General features: G+C 43.3%; 1 protein-coding gene across 1 annotated transcript in view; it reads right to left on the minus strand.

The window, feature by feature from the left end:
• LOC139234092 (all-trans-retinol 13,14-reductase) overlaps positions 1-16,253 on the minus strand; it is a 45,313-nt gene that overhangs the window by 3,812 nt on the left and 25,248 nt on the right. The window contains 7 exon segments of the mRNA XM_070865020.1: positions 539-679; positions 2,780-2,939; positions 4,764-4,930; positions 7,546-7,655; positions 9,481-9,619; positions 10,767-10,883; positions 15,487-15,687. Of these exon segments, the coding sequence (XP_070721121.1) occupies positions 539-679; positions 2,780-2,939; positions 4,764-4,930; positions 7,546-7,655; positions 9,481-9,619; positions 10,767-10,883; positions 15,487-15,687 (1,035 nt within the window).

Consider the following 16,253-nt stretch of genomic DNA (forward strand, 5'->3'; position numbering starts at 1 on the left):
CCAAAGGAAGCTCAAGAGAGAGAGAGAGAGAGCAAGAGTAATTACCCTTTGAAATTTCTGCTTCCAGCCAAAACAGCCAAGAGTGTCCAGAGAGATAATGCAGCAATCTGGCGAATGTTGCATGCAGTCTCCTGTTTTCTCCTGGCAGAGTATTAATTTATCCACTTCAGGAGGATGAAAGGCCGAGCGACTCATGGTGGATTTCAAACCATCCCCACATCCGGCACTCAACCAATCGAGACAGCTTACCCTGCTAATCCCACTCTGATTTCCGGGGACTATTCCCTAAACCAGAACATTCAGTACTTCAGCCAGCTCCAGTTTTGACAGTGCTTCAGTCTTCACAGTGTGCACAAAAAATCAGCTGAGCTCAAAATAGAGAAGCTGGTAGAAAAGAGATTGGAAATGAATAAGCTCTAAATAATGTCAATAGAGAGTCAAGTAGAGGACAATCATCCTTTATTTTATTTTACAATGCACGGTGCCATAAAAACATGCAGACCAAGAGCATTGATTAAGCCTGCTGTCAGAGTTTCACATCTCTTTTTTAAGTTGTTTTTTTTAAGCCTCCTTTTAAAAAGGAAAAGGTCCACATACAGAATTCGCCCCAAAATGGCAGAGGCACAGATGAGGCCTCCATGCATGGCTCCAGCTAATCCATTGGAGAGAACATCCTGACCTGCAAGAGAGTGCACAGGGATAAGAGAATGTTACTGACTGCAGGTCTAGAAATTCCCTAGAAATGAAGCAACCAGGGCCCGAGAAACTGTTTGAGATGATTTAGGCAAACGGTAACACTGTGATAATGTTACTGGACGAGTAATCCAGAGGCCTGGACTAATAACCCAGAGACTAAGAGTTCAGATCCCACCACGGCAGCTGGGGAATTTAAATTCAATTAAATAAATCTGGAATACAAAGCTAGTATCAGTAATGGTGACCATGAAACTACTGGATTGTCGTAAAAACCCATCTGGTTCACTAATGTCCTTTGGGGAAGGAAATTTGCCGTCCTTACCCGGTCTGGCCTATATGTGACTCCAGACACACAGCAATGTGGTTGACTCTTAATTTACTCATTTGCAATGACTGTTTTGTCATTCCAGAGAAGAAAAGGCCCAATATTGTGTAAGATGTGAAGATCAAGGTATTAAGGTAACCTGCCACTGAACAGAGGCCAGACCTGATAATCCTTCTGCCCTGTAATGATGGGTTACCAGAGTAAATAAGAATACTTAAATAGAGAGACATAGAGGTGAAATAAATAGTAAAGAGGGAAGAGACGAGGAGCAGATAAAGCCATAGAGGGTGACAGGGTGAGGTGGGGGTGTATATGGCTACACCTCCTCTCATTATGTGTCCCTGTTGGCAAAGGCAGGACTAACAGAGTTTATACCCCTGTGCTACAAAAAAACTCTGTGGGTAGCTCATCATTTCAGGTGCAGGTGAAGTACATATGCACATTCCAGAGCAACGTTCCTCTAGATTGTGAACATTGAGTGAGTGCGTGTTCTTCTTTGATAGCAAGATACACATTGTGGCAATGAGAGCATATGAAAGCGTTAGCTAAGACGGTGGAAGCAGCCTCTGTCCCAGTGAAACACTGAAGGCAGCCACATGACTGGAGCACCCATGGTAAGCTGCAGTATCCTGATCCAGAGGCCTCACACTGCAGTAATCCCAGATGTGTACACATGATCCCAACTTAACACATTCCAGCCATCGTTCTGTAGATATACCCAGCTCAGCAACATTTGGACCCTTAACTGTCGAAGCGCAATTGCAATTGGTTTTATTTCAATTGCTTTCATTCCAAAGTTTACCTTATCCATGATACTACATTACAAAAAAGAATATTGAACTATTTTGGGGTGCAAAATTTTGAATGAAAACCATTGTTAATTAGAACACAAAGAAAACCTAATCAGCACATTTGATATAAAGGCACTGGGATACGAGCATTGGGAGAAAGCCAATGTACTACCCAAAGGGATAGTCTCAGAACAAAATTATTTTCCACATGTGCCAGGAACACATCTATCATTTCAATGTAATCAAGTTTCTTTTGACCTTCTAGGGATTCATTACTTTGTGCCTCCACTCTGGCTCAAGAGCTGCTATGATGATGTAAGGTAAGAAATAGGAGCAGGAGTAGGCCATTGGCCCCATGAGCCTGCTCCACCATTCAATAAGATCATGGCCGATCTGATCATGGACTCAGCTCTACTTCCCCGCCCGCTCCCCATAACCTTTCACTGCTTTATCGCTCAAAAATCTGTCTATCTCATCCTTAAATATAAAAATGTAACTGAATTTAAATTCCACAGCTGCCAAGATGGGATTTGAACTCACATCTCTGGATTTTTAGTCCAGGCCTCTGGTTTACTAGTCCTGTAAGCTAAGCACTATGCTACCACTCCTATATCATATGGATTACGGGTACAACCTATGTGGCTTTCACACTGGATCCATTGACTCAGATCTTCACAGGTATCTATTTGGAGGCATCCAAGCGACGAAAACATCGGTAATCTGCACCCTGCTACACAATAATAGTGTGGCGATCTGGGCAATGACTGGAGCTGCTCTGAGAAGCCTCGATCATTGAAGTCGCTGGCAGCTCCAGGCACAAGAAGACTTCCAAAGTGAGGAGGAAAGAGCTTGACCAAATGCTCCTGTTTGGTTTATTGCTGCTATTTAAACTGCAAACATGGGAAGTTCTTTATATCGACAGTAGTCCTGCTTGGCATTCCTGTGAATGACTCAGTGAACTGCTTACCTGTTAGGTAGAGGTTTGTCATGGGAGTCTTTGCTCTGATACTGGCAATAACCTCAGGGGTGAAGCGGGTGAGATTCTAGTCCGTGCCATACATCTCCCCACGAGGAGCAGCAAAGTAATATTGATTAGTGAGCGGGGTTGCAGCTTCAATGTATTCAATCTAGGATTTTCATGCAGACACAGCAAACAGTTACTTCTCAAAATGATTGTGTTGATTTTCATCACATTTCCATTGTTAGACAGCCCTGTTACAATGGCATCTCATCACCGCTGGGTAAGCTAAAACACAGATTATGAATATGGGCGATATGCTCTTTAAAGAGACATTCTCATTTGGGTAATTGTCTTGTAGTGAATTTGTCAGGCAGTCGATTTGATGATGCCCGTTTTACACCTCTTTTACACTACAATTACCCCCATGTATCAAATCACTGAGCAAGGTGTTTTGGTGCATTTCTATGAGCATCTGGTTCTGCTGTGGTAAATACACACTATTCAATATCTTAATTTCTCCCCCTGTTAAAATTAACTGTGGAAATATAGGAACGACCCTCATTGAAGAACATGATTTTACATTGTTCCTTTCTTTAAGATTTGGCAAGGAATGGAAAATAATTTTACCTGTGTGGTAAAATTTAACACAAAAAAAACTTGGGCCTAGAAATTCATCTCGGGTGATGGTGCAAAATGGGCGGTATTGGGTCGACTGCTCGTTATAGGCCTTGTCTGATATTCAGTCCCTCTGACATGGAATGGAACTGAACATCAGATGGTGTGTACAATGTGTGCCCAATCCGATACCGGCCCTTTTGCTCCACCGCCTGAGACAAATTTCTAGGCCATTATTTCTCAGGCCAAGGCTTCGAGCTAATCCTCCATTATTCTCAGCCTGACATTAATTCTCTACCAGGGGACTTGGAGAGAGGGGCTGTTGCCAGGTGTAAAATGTAGTCATTGATGGCAACAGTACTGATAACCACCAATTGGAAGCAATTAACAGTTCTCCATTTCCCCAATCATAATCAAGGAGCATTTTTACTAGTGGCAGAATCCATCCTTTTATTGGTTCAGCCTGCACTGAATTAGTGTACACAACAGGTTTCCACTTTAGTACAAAAGTATTCCTGCAGTCCTCCAAGTTTCAGTCCATATCTGCAATTAGTTTTGAGTTGCATTTCCCCCAATTTCTTTGTTCTAAGGTCTCCATATTTTACCCCCCGCCCCCGCCATTCTCTCTACTTGGAGCTACACAATTTTCCATGGCTGTCGCTAATCTGTGATCTTCTCTCTGAAGGTGCCCTTGTGAGGGGCAGGACTAGTTGTGAGAGGACATCCTGTCACAGAGAGGGAAGGGCAAATTCAATGATTCCAATGGAGAAGCAGTACTCGATGTGAGTGCAGCACAGAGATAGGGCCACATTCTCTGACTGACGCACTCTTCGAACATAAATCCATGTGGCGAGCATGGGGGCATAGTTTCATAATAAGGGGTCGTCCATTTAGAACTGAGATGAGGAGGAATTTCTTCTCTCAGAGGGTTGTAAATCTGTGGAATTCTCTACCCCAGAGATCTGTGGAGGCATTGAATATATTCAAGGTGGAGATGGACAGATTTTTGAACGATAAGGGAGTGAAGGGTTATGGGGAGCGGGCAGGAAAGTGGAGCTGAGCCCAAGATCTGATCAGCCATGATCTTTTTAAATGGCGGAGCAGGCTCGAGGGTCCAAATGGCCTACTCCTGCTTCTATTTTTTATGTTCTTATGAGCGTTAAATTTACTCTTCAGTCTCAAATCAACATGCAGAACTGATAAAGTTTCCCAAAAATGGTAGTCAAGTTTGAATGTCAGTTGATGGCTGGGATTAAACAGTCCTCTGGTTGAGAGCCCAATGCTTTATTAGCCTCCATAATATTTTTCAAAGATTTGGATCAATCAATTATTAAAAATAAATATTTATTTTATGGATTCATGGGTTTGATAATACCTTATCCTTAAGCTGTGGAAATATATCTGTGGCCCAGTTTATTAGTTTTCTGGCAATATCCATCTTTGAATTCTCATAATCCGCTCCTCTGTTCTTTACTTTTGTGTCCTTCCATTCCTCAAACCACTCGTAGCGTGCCATGGTCAGAATCGTCATGCAGGAGTTTCCTGACAATCAGAAATATGTAAAATTATTCTGCAGCTCGCCTTTCTGCAATAGACGCCTCACAGCGACGATTAAAAAACAAACCTGCCTCAAGTATTGAAATGATGACGTTTGCTATTTCCAAATCAGTGTCACAGGAAATGTCAAAGGTTAAAATATGACTTTAAAGAGTGAATACATCTTCATCTCTGCACATGACAGAAAGATTATCTGGACAAATCAAGGTTTATTTAAAGAGGTAATAACCTTTCTCTAACACATAGACAATAATTAATAAACATTCTCGCTTGAATTGTAAAAATCAAAAGTCGATCTGATTTTTATGGTGTTTTCGTGACCTTTTCTCCGGTTCTTATTCTTTCCCTCTTCACGTTGCCTTCCGCTAATCAGCTGATGATAAATGAGACTCTGAGTTGCTTCACAATTCCTTTCAATCACAGGCAGTGTTCAAATGCTTTCATCTATGGTTTTAAAACATAAAGATAAGTGGCGATGACTGACTCCATTCAGTCCATTCAGCTTCCCACAGAAACCCCCATTAACTATCCACCCCTTGAAGGACTCCAGGGATTTAGCCTGTTATCCTACCTGTAAGACCATTCTGGGTAGTAATCACTTTGTGTGAAGAAGTACTTCCTGACACCAGTCCTGAACTTGCCTTTTATTAATTTGTGTCTATGTCCGCCTTCACCTGCAGTTAGGTTTAACTTGAAATAATGTTAACATTAGTTAGCTTTGTTCAGTGAACCCAACTTACATTGGATGGTAGTTGTGGACTAATTTTTGACTTAAGTCACCTTTATTAAGATTTAAGATCAGATGAGAATTCCTATTGTGACTACTACAACAACAATAACAACTTGTATTTATATAGCGCCTTTAACGTAGTAAAACTAGCAGAGCATCGCTCCAGACTAAAGACAGCGAGGGTAATTGCAGCCAATAACTCTCTGCTCTCAGGACATTGGCTTGTTGCTGTCATATCATAACTACAAGAAAATTATACAGAGGCTTATTAATATTAAAAAAGCCTGCTGAAATTTCAATATGTAGATCAGAAATACATACGTTTGTGAGACCCTATTATGAGTGGTAATGGTGATAAATCTGAAACGATGGGATGCTTTACCGTAACAGCAAGCTGACAACTATTTAATGACATGATACGTACCCAGCGTTTCTGGAGGCTATTCTCTGAGCTGTGTTCTCAAGCCCTTCTGCATGTAATTTAGCTTGTCATCATTTTGATTGTCATTTTGCCATTGCAGGTTACACATGCATACAAAAATGATTTTAGCAACACATACACAGATATAAGTGCAAGATACAATCCTGCGGGGGTGGATATGTGAACTATCAGAATTTTTCATGCTTCATTAACAAGCCGAGGAGTACTGCATCAGTCCCATTCACACACTGCACTCTGCTTTTAAAAATGGTGCATAAAATGTGATAAAATTAGGCTTATTTGCTGCAGTAATTGTGTAACTGAGCCATAGAGCCCAGAAGGTCCCAGGTTTGAGTTCCAGACATGTGATAAACTAGCTGATATCAGCCAGGATGCCAATGGATCACTATAGTTGGCCTCAAAGGTCATGAACTGTGGAAACAATCAGGGTTCCTGATCTTGATTGCTATCTGGTGACATCTACTGCTTTTGTCAATGTGGGATGAGGATCTAGCTCAGCTGTGATACCCTCCATGGTCAAATAAGTTGCTAATAAAAAAAAAAGGGGCCTTGAAAATGTCTGCTGTGTCACCCAGGTCGGGTGGCACCGTTTAATGTTTTTATGTTTTGCAGATAAACTCAAAAGAGTTTCATGAACAAGGAAAAAAACACAAAAAAGGGGGGGAAAAAAAAAAAAGGAAAAACAAAAAGGAATAAGTTGCTAATACTCACTGTGTAGGCTTACACGCAAATAATAGTCACTAGAGTGAGATCCCAGGGAGCAACTGCTGCCTGGAGCAATACTGTTACAGCAGACAGACAAGCTCCTGGAGAACATGGCGTACCATTTAGATCCTTTGCTAATTATACCATTTAGCGGCTGGAGTTTTGCTTTGTTAATGAATCAACTACGCACGACTAATTCTGAGTTTTAGATTGATCTTTTTCTGAAGCTTTATGCAGGAAAAATGTGCGAATAAGGACATCATTGTAGCACCAGTGGAACTGTGCCCCAACAGGGGTCAATGCAGGAAGGAGAAAGGGGAAAAAAAGGGGAACAAAAATATTAATCTTTCATGATGGCCCCGATTTTAACTTCAGATGGATTCCCCACTCAGGCCGGAGTTAAAATTACAGTTGAGTCTCAGTGATGTAATCGGGCCACAACATGCATATGTAAAGAAGGACCCTGTTGGCTCCGGGCATGTGTCCTGTCTGCCTGCTCGGGAGAGTAAGTTAAAAGTGATAATGTTGCAATCATGGCGGCTTTCGGACAGGTAAGAGCCAGGGCGATTTTAACTGCCCACCCGCCGAGTTTCTGCTGAGCGAGTAGGGTTAAAATCGTCTCTGCCCTCAAAAGACCTACAACACTAATCTGGATCTAGCCAATGAGTTGACACACAACATAAAGTGTGTTCATATTCTGGGTGACCAGAGGTCTGTTGTTACCTGGGTATCGGTCCTTCCAGATGAAATCCTTGGCTGATGGAAAGGTAATAAATAACATCGGAATTGCTTCAGTAAATTCCTCTCTGCTTGCAGTAACGGTACGGTTCATTCTGAAACAAGAAACTCAGCCGTAGAAAACACTTGCACCAGGTATTCTCCACAAACATTAATCCCTTTAATTCCTTTTTCAGCCTTCAGAATATCTGCAAGTATAACTTTGGGAATATTTGTAATATTATGAAAGGTTGTTCCACTTATTAACAATGCTGACAGGAGCAAGTCTGATCCATGACCACATGTTCACTGTTAATTTCACTGGCACTAAATTCCTGATGAGAGCCAGCCATTCATTTTATTACCGATTTATATTCCTTTAGTCTAATTGCAAAGAAACTAGGAGGGGAATGTCCAATTGTTAATTATTTATGAATAGGTTTGCCTGCAGCTGAAAGAAAGTTACTGTGTTCCACCGATTAAAAACTTTTATCTCAGAACTATTTATCCCACAGCATTACCTCTGCGATTGACAAATAACTGGTGAATTAATAATGAATGAAAGATAAAAAGACTTGCATTCATGTAGCGCCTTTTCCAACCACCGGACATCCCACTGTTGTAATGTAGGAAACGCGGCAGCCAATTTGCACTCAGCAAGCTCTCACAAACAGCAATGTGATAACGACCAGATGATCTGTTTTAGTGACTTTGATGTTGATTGAGAGATACATATTGGCCAGGATACCTGGCATAACTCCCCTACTTTTCTTCGAAATAGTGCCATGGAATCTTTTACATGAGAGAGCAGACGGGGGTTCGGCTTAACGTCTCATCTGAAAGACGGCACCTCCGACAGTGCAGTACTCCCTCAGCACTGCACTGGAGTGTCAGACTAGATTTTTGTGCTCAAGTCTCGAGAAATGGATTATGAGCCTACAATCTTCTGACTCAGAGGCGAGGGTGCTACCCACTGAGCCACGGCTAATACTTGTAGTGTAGTTCCTATTGGTTTATTTTATACAAATTCATTTTGCTCCAGTCAGTATGAAGAGTATACACCCATTGATCATGTTAATTTGATTATACTGTGCTATTTTTCCCAGTGTTTCCTCAACAAGGTCATGATCCACTAATATGGGGCTGGCTTACGGTTGTCGTTGACAATATATTGTAGAGCTTCCATTCATTAAAATTAGTCTGAATCTGTATTGGGCCTAACTTGGGATGGTGTCCCTACTTCCTGTGATACTTGCTGGATTGCTTCTGGTTGGGTACATTAGAGTTTTATTGCCCAGGTCAACTTCTCTCTCAGATACTGAACTGGACCTTAAATTAACTAGAAAGTCATAAGGTGAAAAGTAATTGAAATAGGACCCAAAATGATTATTGCTAAAAAGGTCGGGTGGGGAACAGAAACAACAAACATGAGACTCCAATAAATAGAAGACAGCAAGCTGAACTAAGCTGTCAGTAGAAATGTTTTAATGGATTGAAGTGAAACATAGCTGGAAGCAGTGGATTGAAAAATGTTGTTTTAAAATTTGGTTCAAGTTGGAAGCTCAGACTGATGGAACAGAAGTGTTCTATCGCTAGTGGTTATAAAGGTCCTAAGGGAAAGGAGTTAGTGTAAGTCGTAACCAATTTAAAATGGGTGTGTATCATCAGTACACAACTGTTCATAATTCAACAATCAATTAACATTTTATTCCAAAAAACTGCAAGGCTGCCTTATGTAGACTTTGAAATTGAAAGGGATTAGCGCTGTACAGGAGTTGGGGGAGAGTAGAAAGAGCTTTTCTTTTAACTGACCTGGGCATACTTGATGTCAACACTGGGTGCAAATAGCAGAAATATGTTCCATCCCCAGCACCCCATACCTTGTGCAACATTCGATTACTGCTATTGGGATCGAGGCAGTTACGTGTTGCAGTGACTCACAGCTCATCCAGATTGTTGTTTTGATTAATCCAGTAATTGGTTGCCTTCAATCCTAACTCTTCTGTCGTACCTTTGAGACCAACAAAGACAAGGAATGATCCCATGCTATGCTGGATCATGCCAAGTTGAGATTGAATGGCTGCATGGGGAAAAAAATACTGATTAGCATTATTACTATTGTGAGTTATTGCATGGCAAACCATACAAACTCTACATATTTGCATGGTGGATGGGAAGAGTGTGGCATTTAAGGTTGAAACAGCCCAGATATTGTAATCTGTCTGATGTCTTCAGTAATTGCCAATGAAGTCACTTGATGGTTTCCAAATGACAGAGGTCATAAGAACATGCTTCTATCTATAATAATTGCTCTGCAGTCTATAAAGATCCGTCGTTTATCAATCCTGTGCACCGGAAGTTACAATGTAGAGATAGTACACACACAGAAAACTCCTTCAGTTGATACCAATAAGATCTGGGTGGTGAAATTCCCCTGTTGTGCACCTCCTGCTAGCGTCTCCAGGGAGCACTAATGGTATGCGAACCTGTATTTGCCCAGGTGGGAGGACGCCACTGGCTCCCGCAAAATTGCGCGGGAGTTAGCGGAGGTACTAATGCAATAGCACCACGTCCTGGTGGTAATGCGCCGGGCCACCACACAACCAGCAATGACATCATCGCCGTGCACAGTGCCCTCTTAGCGCCCTGTGGCGACCCTTTTCCGCACCACGGTGGAAATTGCCTAGCGCCCTGCGAGGCTGCCGCAAGCGGTGTCAGTGCCAGCCTCGCGGGGTCGCGAACCGGGCTGACCTCCGCTCCTGGGGAGGAAATTACCGGGGAGGTCAGGAGCGCCACACGTCGCCATTTTGTCATTTTGGCCGACTCATCGGTCAGCCCGTCTTGCTGCTCTGTGGCGGTTTCCAGGCCGCCATCATGCAGCCCGGCACTCCGTTTGCGTGCCAGCCTGCGGCCACGGCATTACGCGGCCCAGGTGGCGCAGTGGAGGCCATCGAAGGGCCTGCAGAGTGCGCAGCGGCCCTCCCCTTTAACGGAAGGGGAAGTGCGATGAAACGCGTCAGTGCTACGCGGGGATCCCTCCCGAAGAGCGCTGCCGATCCCGCCCCAACAGGAAGTGAAGGGCGGTAACCTCAATTTCGCTTCCAGGGCGGGACTTCTGTGCCGGCCGCAGAATGCCCTGCTCCGGACAGGTTACCGCCCCCAACCGGAGCGATAGCCAATTTCGAACCCTATTGTCTAAAGTGACATAAAGCAGATTATCCTCTTACCAGGTTTGGCTTGGATTTCTTTTGGTAAAAGATGTTCATAAATTTTGAAAATTCCAGCATCAGAGATCATTGAAGGGGCGAATATACAGACTTCTTCCTGCCCTTTATTTACAGCCATGCCGACAAGGAAAGATTGCATGTTTATAGAGAAGCAGTTTCAAGTGCAGTAAATCAAACTCACGAAAAGGATTAAAACAAGCATTTGGAGTTTGTTCTATTTTCCCTAAAGTTACATGTTTCATCTTCAGGTACCACATCACCTGGAAACTATAACTTCCAATCTTCATTGGCTCAAAATTCCTGACCAAAATTAGCCATGTTGCTAGTGATACAGATGAGAACTAAGGTTATGTTATGACTTAAGAGCTGTAAGCATACTTTACTTCAACCATTACTTAAAATGGCACTGTGAGTTTGTTGATGTGGGGCCTTGTAAGAAAATAGATAAATCTGATCTTCTAACAGTGTGAATGGGAGTCTGTTGATGTGGGGTGTTAATGGGAGTGAGGAAATGGCTTTTCCCACTCTATCCATTTTACTTGATGTGAAATTTGGAGCTATACTACTTCCATTTTAATTTATATTTTCCCTGGATTTTGGGAGAGCATTACCAAATAGATCTCTGTGCACCACTGTACCCATAATTATATACTGTCTGGTGCCTCTGCTCTCCTTTAAGCTCACCAAAGGCTAATTCAGAAGACAGAAATATGGGGGCCGAAATTGCCCCTTACTATAAGCCCGTGGCCCCCTGAAAGCGGTGGTTACGGATCGATGTGGACTGGCCGCCGAGTTGCCGTGGAGGGGCCGCCATTTTTGATATTGTCCTCCTTTACTTATGGAGTGGTGCCCGCGCTGACCCCTTGCCAATCGGTGATGACCCTTTTTTGAAATTGCCCCGCGGGATTGCCGTCGCCGGCCGGTGCCCCCCAACCGCTTTTGCTGTCGGTGCCCTTTCGGTGGCTTGGCGGTATGGTCGCCCTTAAAGGGGAGGTGGTGCTACTGGCAACTTCATGTTTTTTTTTGTCGGCCGACTGCCAGGTCAGGTCGACAATTATGCCCGCGGGTTTGACCGGGCCGCCAATAGGCAGCCTGGCACCCCCTCTTAGATGCCAGGCCGCTGGCCCGGCCGAAACCCTCCCTGGTGGCCCAGTGTTTGCCACTAAAGTGGCTGCAGAGTTCGCAGCGGCCCTCCCCTTTAACTGAAGGGGAGGGACATTGCGATGACATCATTAGCGCGGCGCTGATGACTTGAAGCGTCGGCCACTCTGACCCACCGCCACTTCCAACCCGCTAGTGGCGGATACTCCGACCCATCCCGACTTCCACCCTCTCTCCCCACACCAACACCGCTCCGACCAGAAACATCAGCCAAAAAGCTGAATTTCTCCGGATCATCTGCCCCATGCATTGGAGCGGACGGAACACTTCAAAAGCGGCAGTTGCCACTCGTTTTGGGTAGAGGACAATTTCAGCCCCCATGGTGTTCTGCACATGGTGCCGGAATTTGCAGTGGGTAATAATGGCAAACTAATAGCATTTGCCGTTATCACCCCTTTGAAACTGACCGCAACTTCAGGATGTAGCGCATGTACATCTAAACATGGAAATCTTGAAGTTGTGGTCAGTGATTCACTGCTCTAACACTGACTGTGTTGTGGTCCCTCCACCCCATAGCCGGCAGTCCGTGCAGTTAGGGAAAGCAGTTAAATTGATAATAACTTGAGCTTTTCCGCGGTAATAAAATGAAATGCTAAGCCGTGTTGGATTCGGTATAACTAAGGTTTGAACAGCATATTGACTGCTAAAGAACATCAATAATAACAACTTGTATTTATATATCATCTTTAATGTAGTAAAACGTCCCAAGGTGCGTTATCAAACAAAATTTGACTGAGCCACATAAGGAGATATTAGCGCAGATGACCAAAAGCTTGGTCAAAGAGGTAGGTTTTAAGGAGTGTCTTAAAGGAGGAAAATTAAGTAGAGGGATGGAGAGGTTTATGGAGGGAATTCAAGAGCTTAGAGCTTTGGCAGCTGAAGGCATAGCCACCAATAGTGAAGTAATTAAAATTGGGGATGCTCAAGAGGGTCGAGAGGCTGGAGGAGATTACAGAGATAGGGAGCGGCGAGGCCATGGAGGGATTTGAAAACAAGGATGAGCATTTTAAAATTGAGGTGTTGCTTAACCAGGAGACAATGTAGGTCAGCTAGCACAGGGGTGATGGGTGAACGGGACTTGGTGCGAGTTAGTTCCGGGCAGCAGAGTTTTGGATGGCCTCAAGTTTATGGAAGATAGATCGTGGGCGGCCAGTCAGGTGTGTGTTAGAGTAGTCAAGTCTAGAGGAAACAAAAGCATGGATGAGGGTTTCAGCAGCGGATGAGCTGAGGCAGGAGTGGAGTTGAGCGATGTTCCGGAGGTGGAAATAGTTGGTCTTAGTGATGGCGCGGATATGTGGTTGAAAGCTCATCTCCGGGTCAAATATGACACCAAGGTTGCGAACAGTCTCGTTGAGCCTCAGACAGTTGTCGGGGAGAGGGATGGAGTCGGTGGCTTGGGAACGGAGTTTGTGGCGGGGACCGAAGACGATGGCTTCGGTCTTCCCAATATTTATTTAGAGGAAATTTCTACTCATCCAGTACTGCATGTCGGACAAGCAGTCTGGCAATATAGAGACAGTGGAGGGTTCACAAGAAGTGGTAGTGAGGTAGAGCTAGGTGTCATCAGCATACATGTGGAAAGTGACGCTGTGTTTTCGGATGATGTCGCCGAGTGGGACCATGTAGATAAACAAATGTAATAGTCCTGAAAACTAATTTTAATTTTGTGGTGTGTCAAATTGCTCTAATATGATAAAAAATTACAATTTTTAAGAAACTTAAAAAAAAAAATTCAAAGTTTGTTGATGATAATTCAGGTTCTACCTTATTGAGAGCCCAATCTGTGTTTTGCTCTCTATCATGTAAAAGCAGCTTCTCATTTCCTGGTTTCCTGTCTGTGAGAATTCTGCAATGTGATTGGCTGCTTAGACAGCTTGTTGATGTCACAGCAGCTCACACTATGGAGTTTCCACTACAGAGCGCTGCAATCAATTACAAGTTAAAAAAGGCAGACTTTTCACCAGTGACATTGCGAGATCGCGCGATCTCTGTGGGCAACGTTTTTCGGGGCCAGCTTTCTTTGCTGCTGGCTTTAAATTCTGGGCCATGATCTATGATTTCCAAATTGGGCGTCATTAAAACCTCTGCAGGAGAGTGCAGTTACAGAGCAGTATTTTCCACTTCTACATTAAAAAAAAATTTAAAAAGGAAAGGCATGCAGACTGGGAGCAGGTGTTAGGCAGCCCAGTCCGCTACTTTCCATCACAGTGTCAGCACGTTGATGTACTGAACTGGCTCCGTGCATTTACAAGGCTGTTGATGGAGCTTTGATAGATTGGGAGATATGAGACAAATTGGGTTTCCGTTACTGTCCCACAACTGAATGTACACCAGTAGGCGTGCAGTTGATGCTGCTAAAGATTGCAATGGTGTAAATGCTCCTGATGTAAAATTGGCCACATAATTGTTAAGAGTGTAAACTAATATTTGAGTGATATTTTGACCACACATAAGATCACAAGATAATTACGGTATTAGGAAGGCCATTGACCAATCTTAATTCGCCCAGAGGCACCCACATGTACCTCAGTACAGCATCCAATTGGTTCTTAAATGATGCTGGGGTTTTGTCTCCAATAATCTGGCCAGGAGTCCACTAATTACTCTTCATTTGAAGAAGAACTACTAGATATCATACCATTTTCTTTCACTAGTTTGAATCTGTTTTCTCTTGGCCTATTCTCAACTTAACTTAAAATAATTTTCCAGATTTATCTTTTCTATAATATTTACTATCTTAAATATCTTTCTCCTTTCAGAGGCCCCCTTTCAAGGTTGGAAAAACTCCTGTTTTATTGCCTATATTATTTAATTAGTCCCTGAACAGAATACAATGTGCGTTTAGGCTTCCTTATTTGCAGTTGATAAAGAACTCGTATTAAATATAAATGTCCTCCGCTTAACCTGATTTATTTAGACACTTAATATTTTAATATTAAAAGTGTCTAAATAAATCAGGTTACGCAGAGGACATTTCTGGTAACTAAAATGGTCAGGTATTGGACTTTCAAATCGGAAACTAGAGTTTGAATTTCTGTCTTGATTGATATTTGTACTTAGCTTTAGTTAGGGTGAACCGATGCTCATTTGAGCTGGGTAGTCTAAAGAAAGGAAGAAAAACTTGGATTTATATAGCGCCTTCCATGACCACTGGACGTCTCAAAGCACTTTACAGTCAATGGAGTACTTTTGGAATGTAATCACTGTTGTCATGTAGTAAACGCGGCAGCCAATTTACACACAGCAAACTCCCACAAACAGCAATGTGATAAAGACCAGATAATCTGTTTTAGTGATGCTGATTAAGGGATCAGTATTGGCCAGCACACCGGGGATAACTCCCCTGTTCATCAGGTGAAGCTGTAAAGGTGAAGTGAAAGTCTGTTTGGGATGGGGAAGAAATTGTCCTGTCAAAAGCTGTGCTAAAAGGCCTGGAGGTGGGGTGACCAAAGAATAGCACTGACAGATTCCTGAAAGCTATATTGTCCTGCCATTCTGGCTAAGGAGGGGCAGATAAGTGGAAAGGCAGAGACAAAGAAAAGCATTGTGAACTTAAACTCACCAATGTCACCCCCATCTTTGTTTATCAATATCCGTTGAACAGGAGCATGCACAAGAACAGCCCCACCTCCCCTCTGTATGACTGGGATAATATGGAAGGCAATCTCGCTGGCTCCTCCTTTGGGATACCAGGCTCCACGCTTATAGTGATGTACGAGTAGTGCATTCATAACAAAGCTGGTATCTTTGGGAGTGAGACCTAGTGAGGCAAACAGAAATTTTTAATTTTATTTTCAAACTCACCATAGGCCCTGTGTCTGTCTTTTCAGACCGATCAGAATATATAAGAAAGCTGTAATTTATACCATAAAGATACAATCTGTATGACCATGCAGTAATTTCCGTGTGTCTGAGATCAACACTCCATAAAGGTTACGCTGCATGCATGTGTTAAATCGTGCACAGTTTCATTTTAGTGAACATTCGTGGCTACATAAGTGCCAGGCAATGACAATCTCCACCAAGAGAGAGCCCAACCACCTCCCCTTGACATTCAATGGCCCTGGTAAAATCTCCCACCATCAACATCCTGGGGGTCACCATTGACCAGAAACTTAACTGAACCAGCCACAAAAATACTGTGGTTAAAAGAGCAGGTCGGAAGTTGGTATTCTACAGCGAGTGACTCACCTCCTGACTCCCCAAAGCCTTTCCACCATCTCCAAGGCACAAGCCAGGACTGTGATGGAATACTCTCCACTTGCCTGGACGAGTGCACCTCCAGCAACACTCAAGAAGCTTGACACCATCTAAGATAAAGTGGCC

The sequence above is a fragment of the Pristiophorus japonicus genome, chromosome 21 (assembly GCF_044704955.1).
Source record: "Pristiophorus japonicus isolate sPriJap1 chromosome 21, sPriJap1.hap1, whole genome shotgun sequence".
In the NCBI taxonomy this organism is placed as follows: Eukaryota; Metazoa; Chordata; class Chondrichthyes; family Pristiophoridae; genus Pristiophorus; species Pristiophorus japonicus.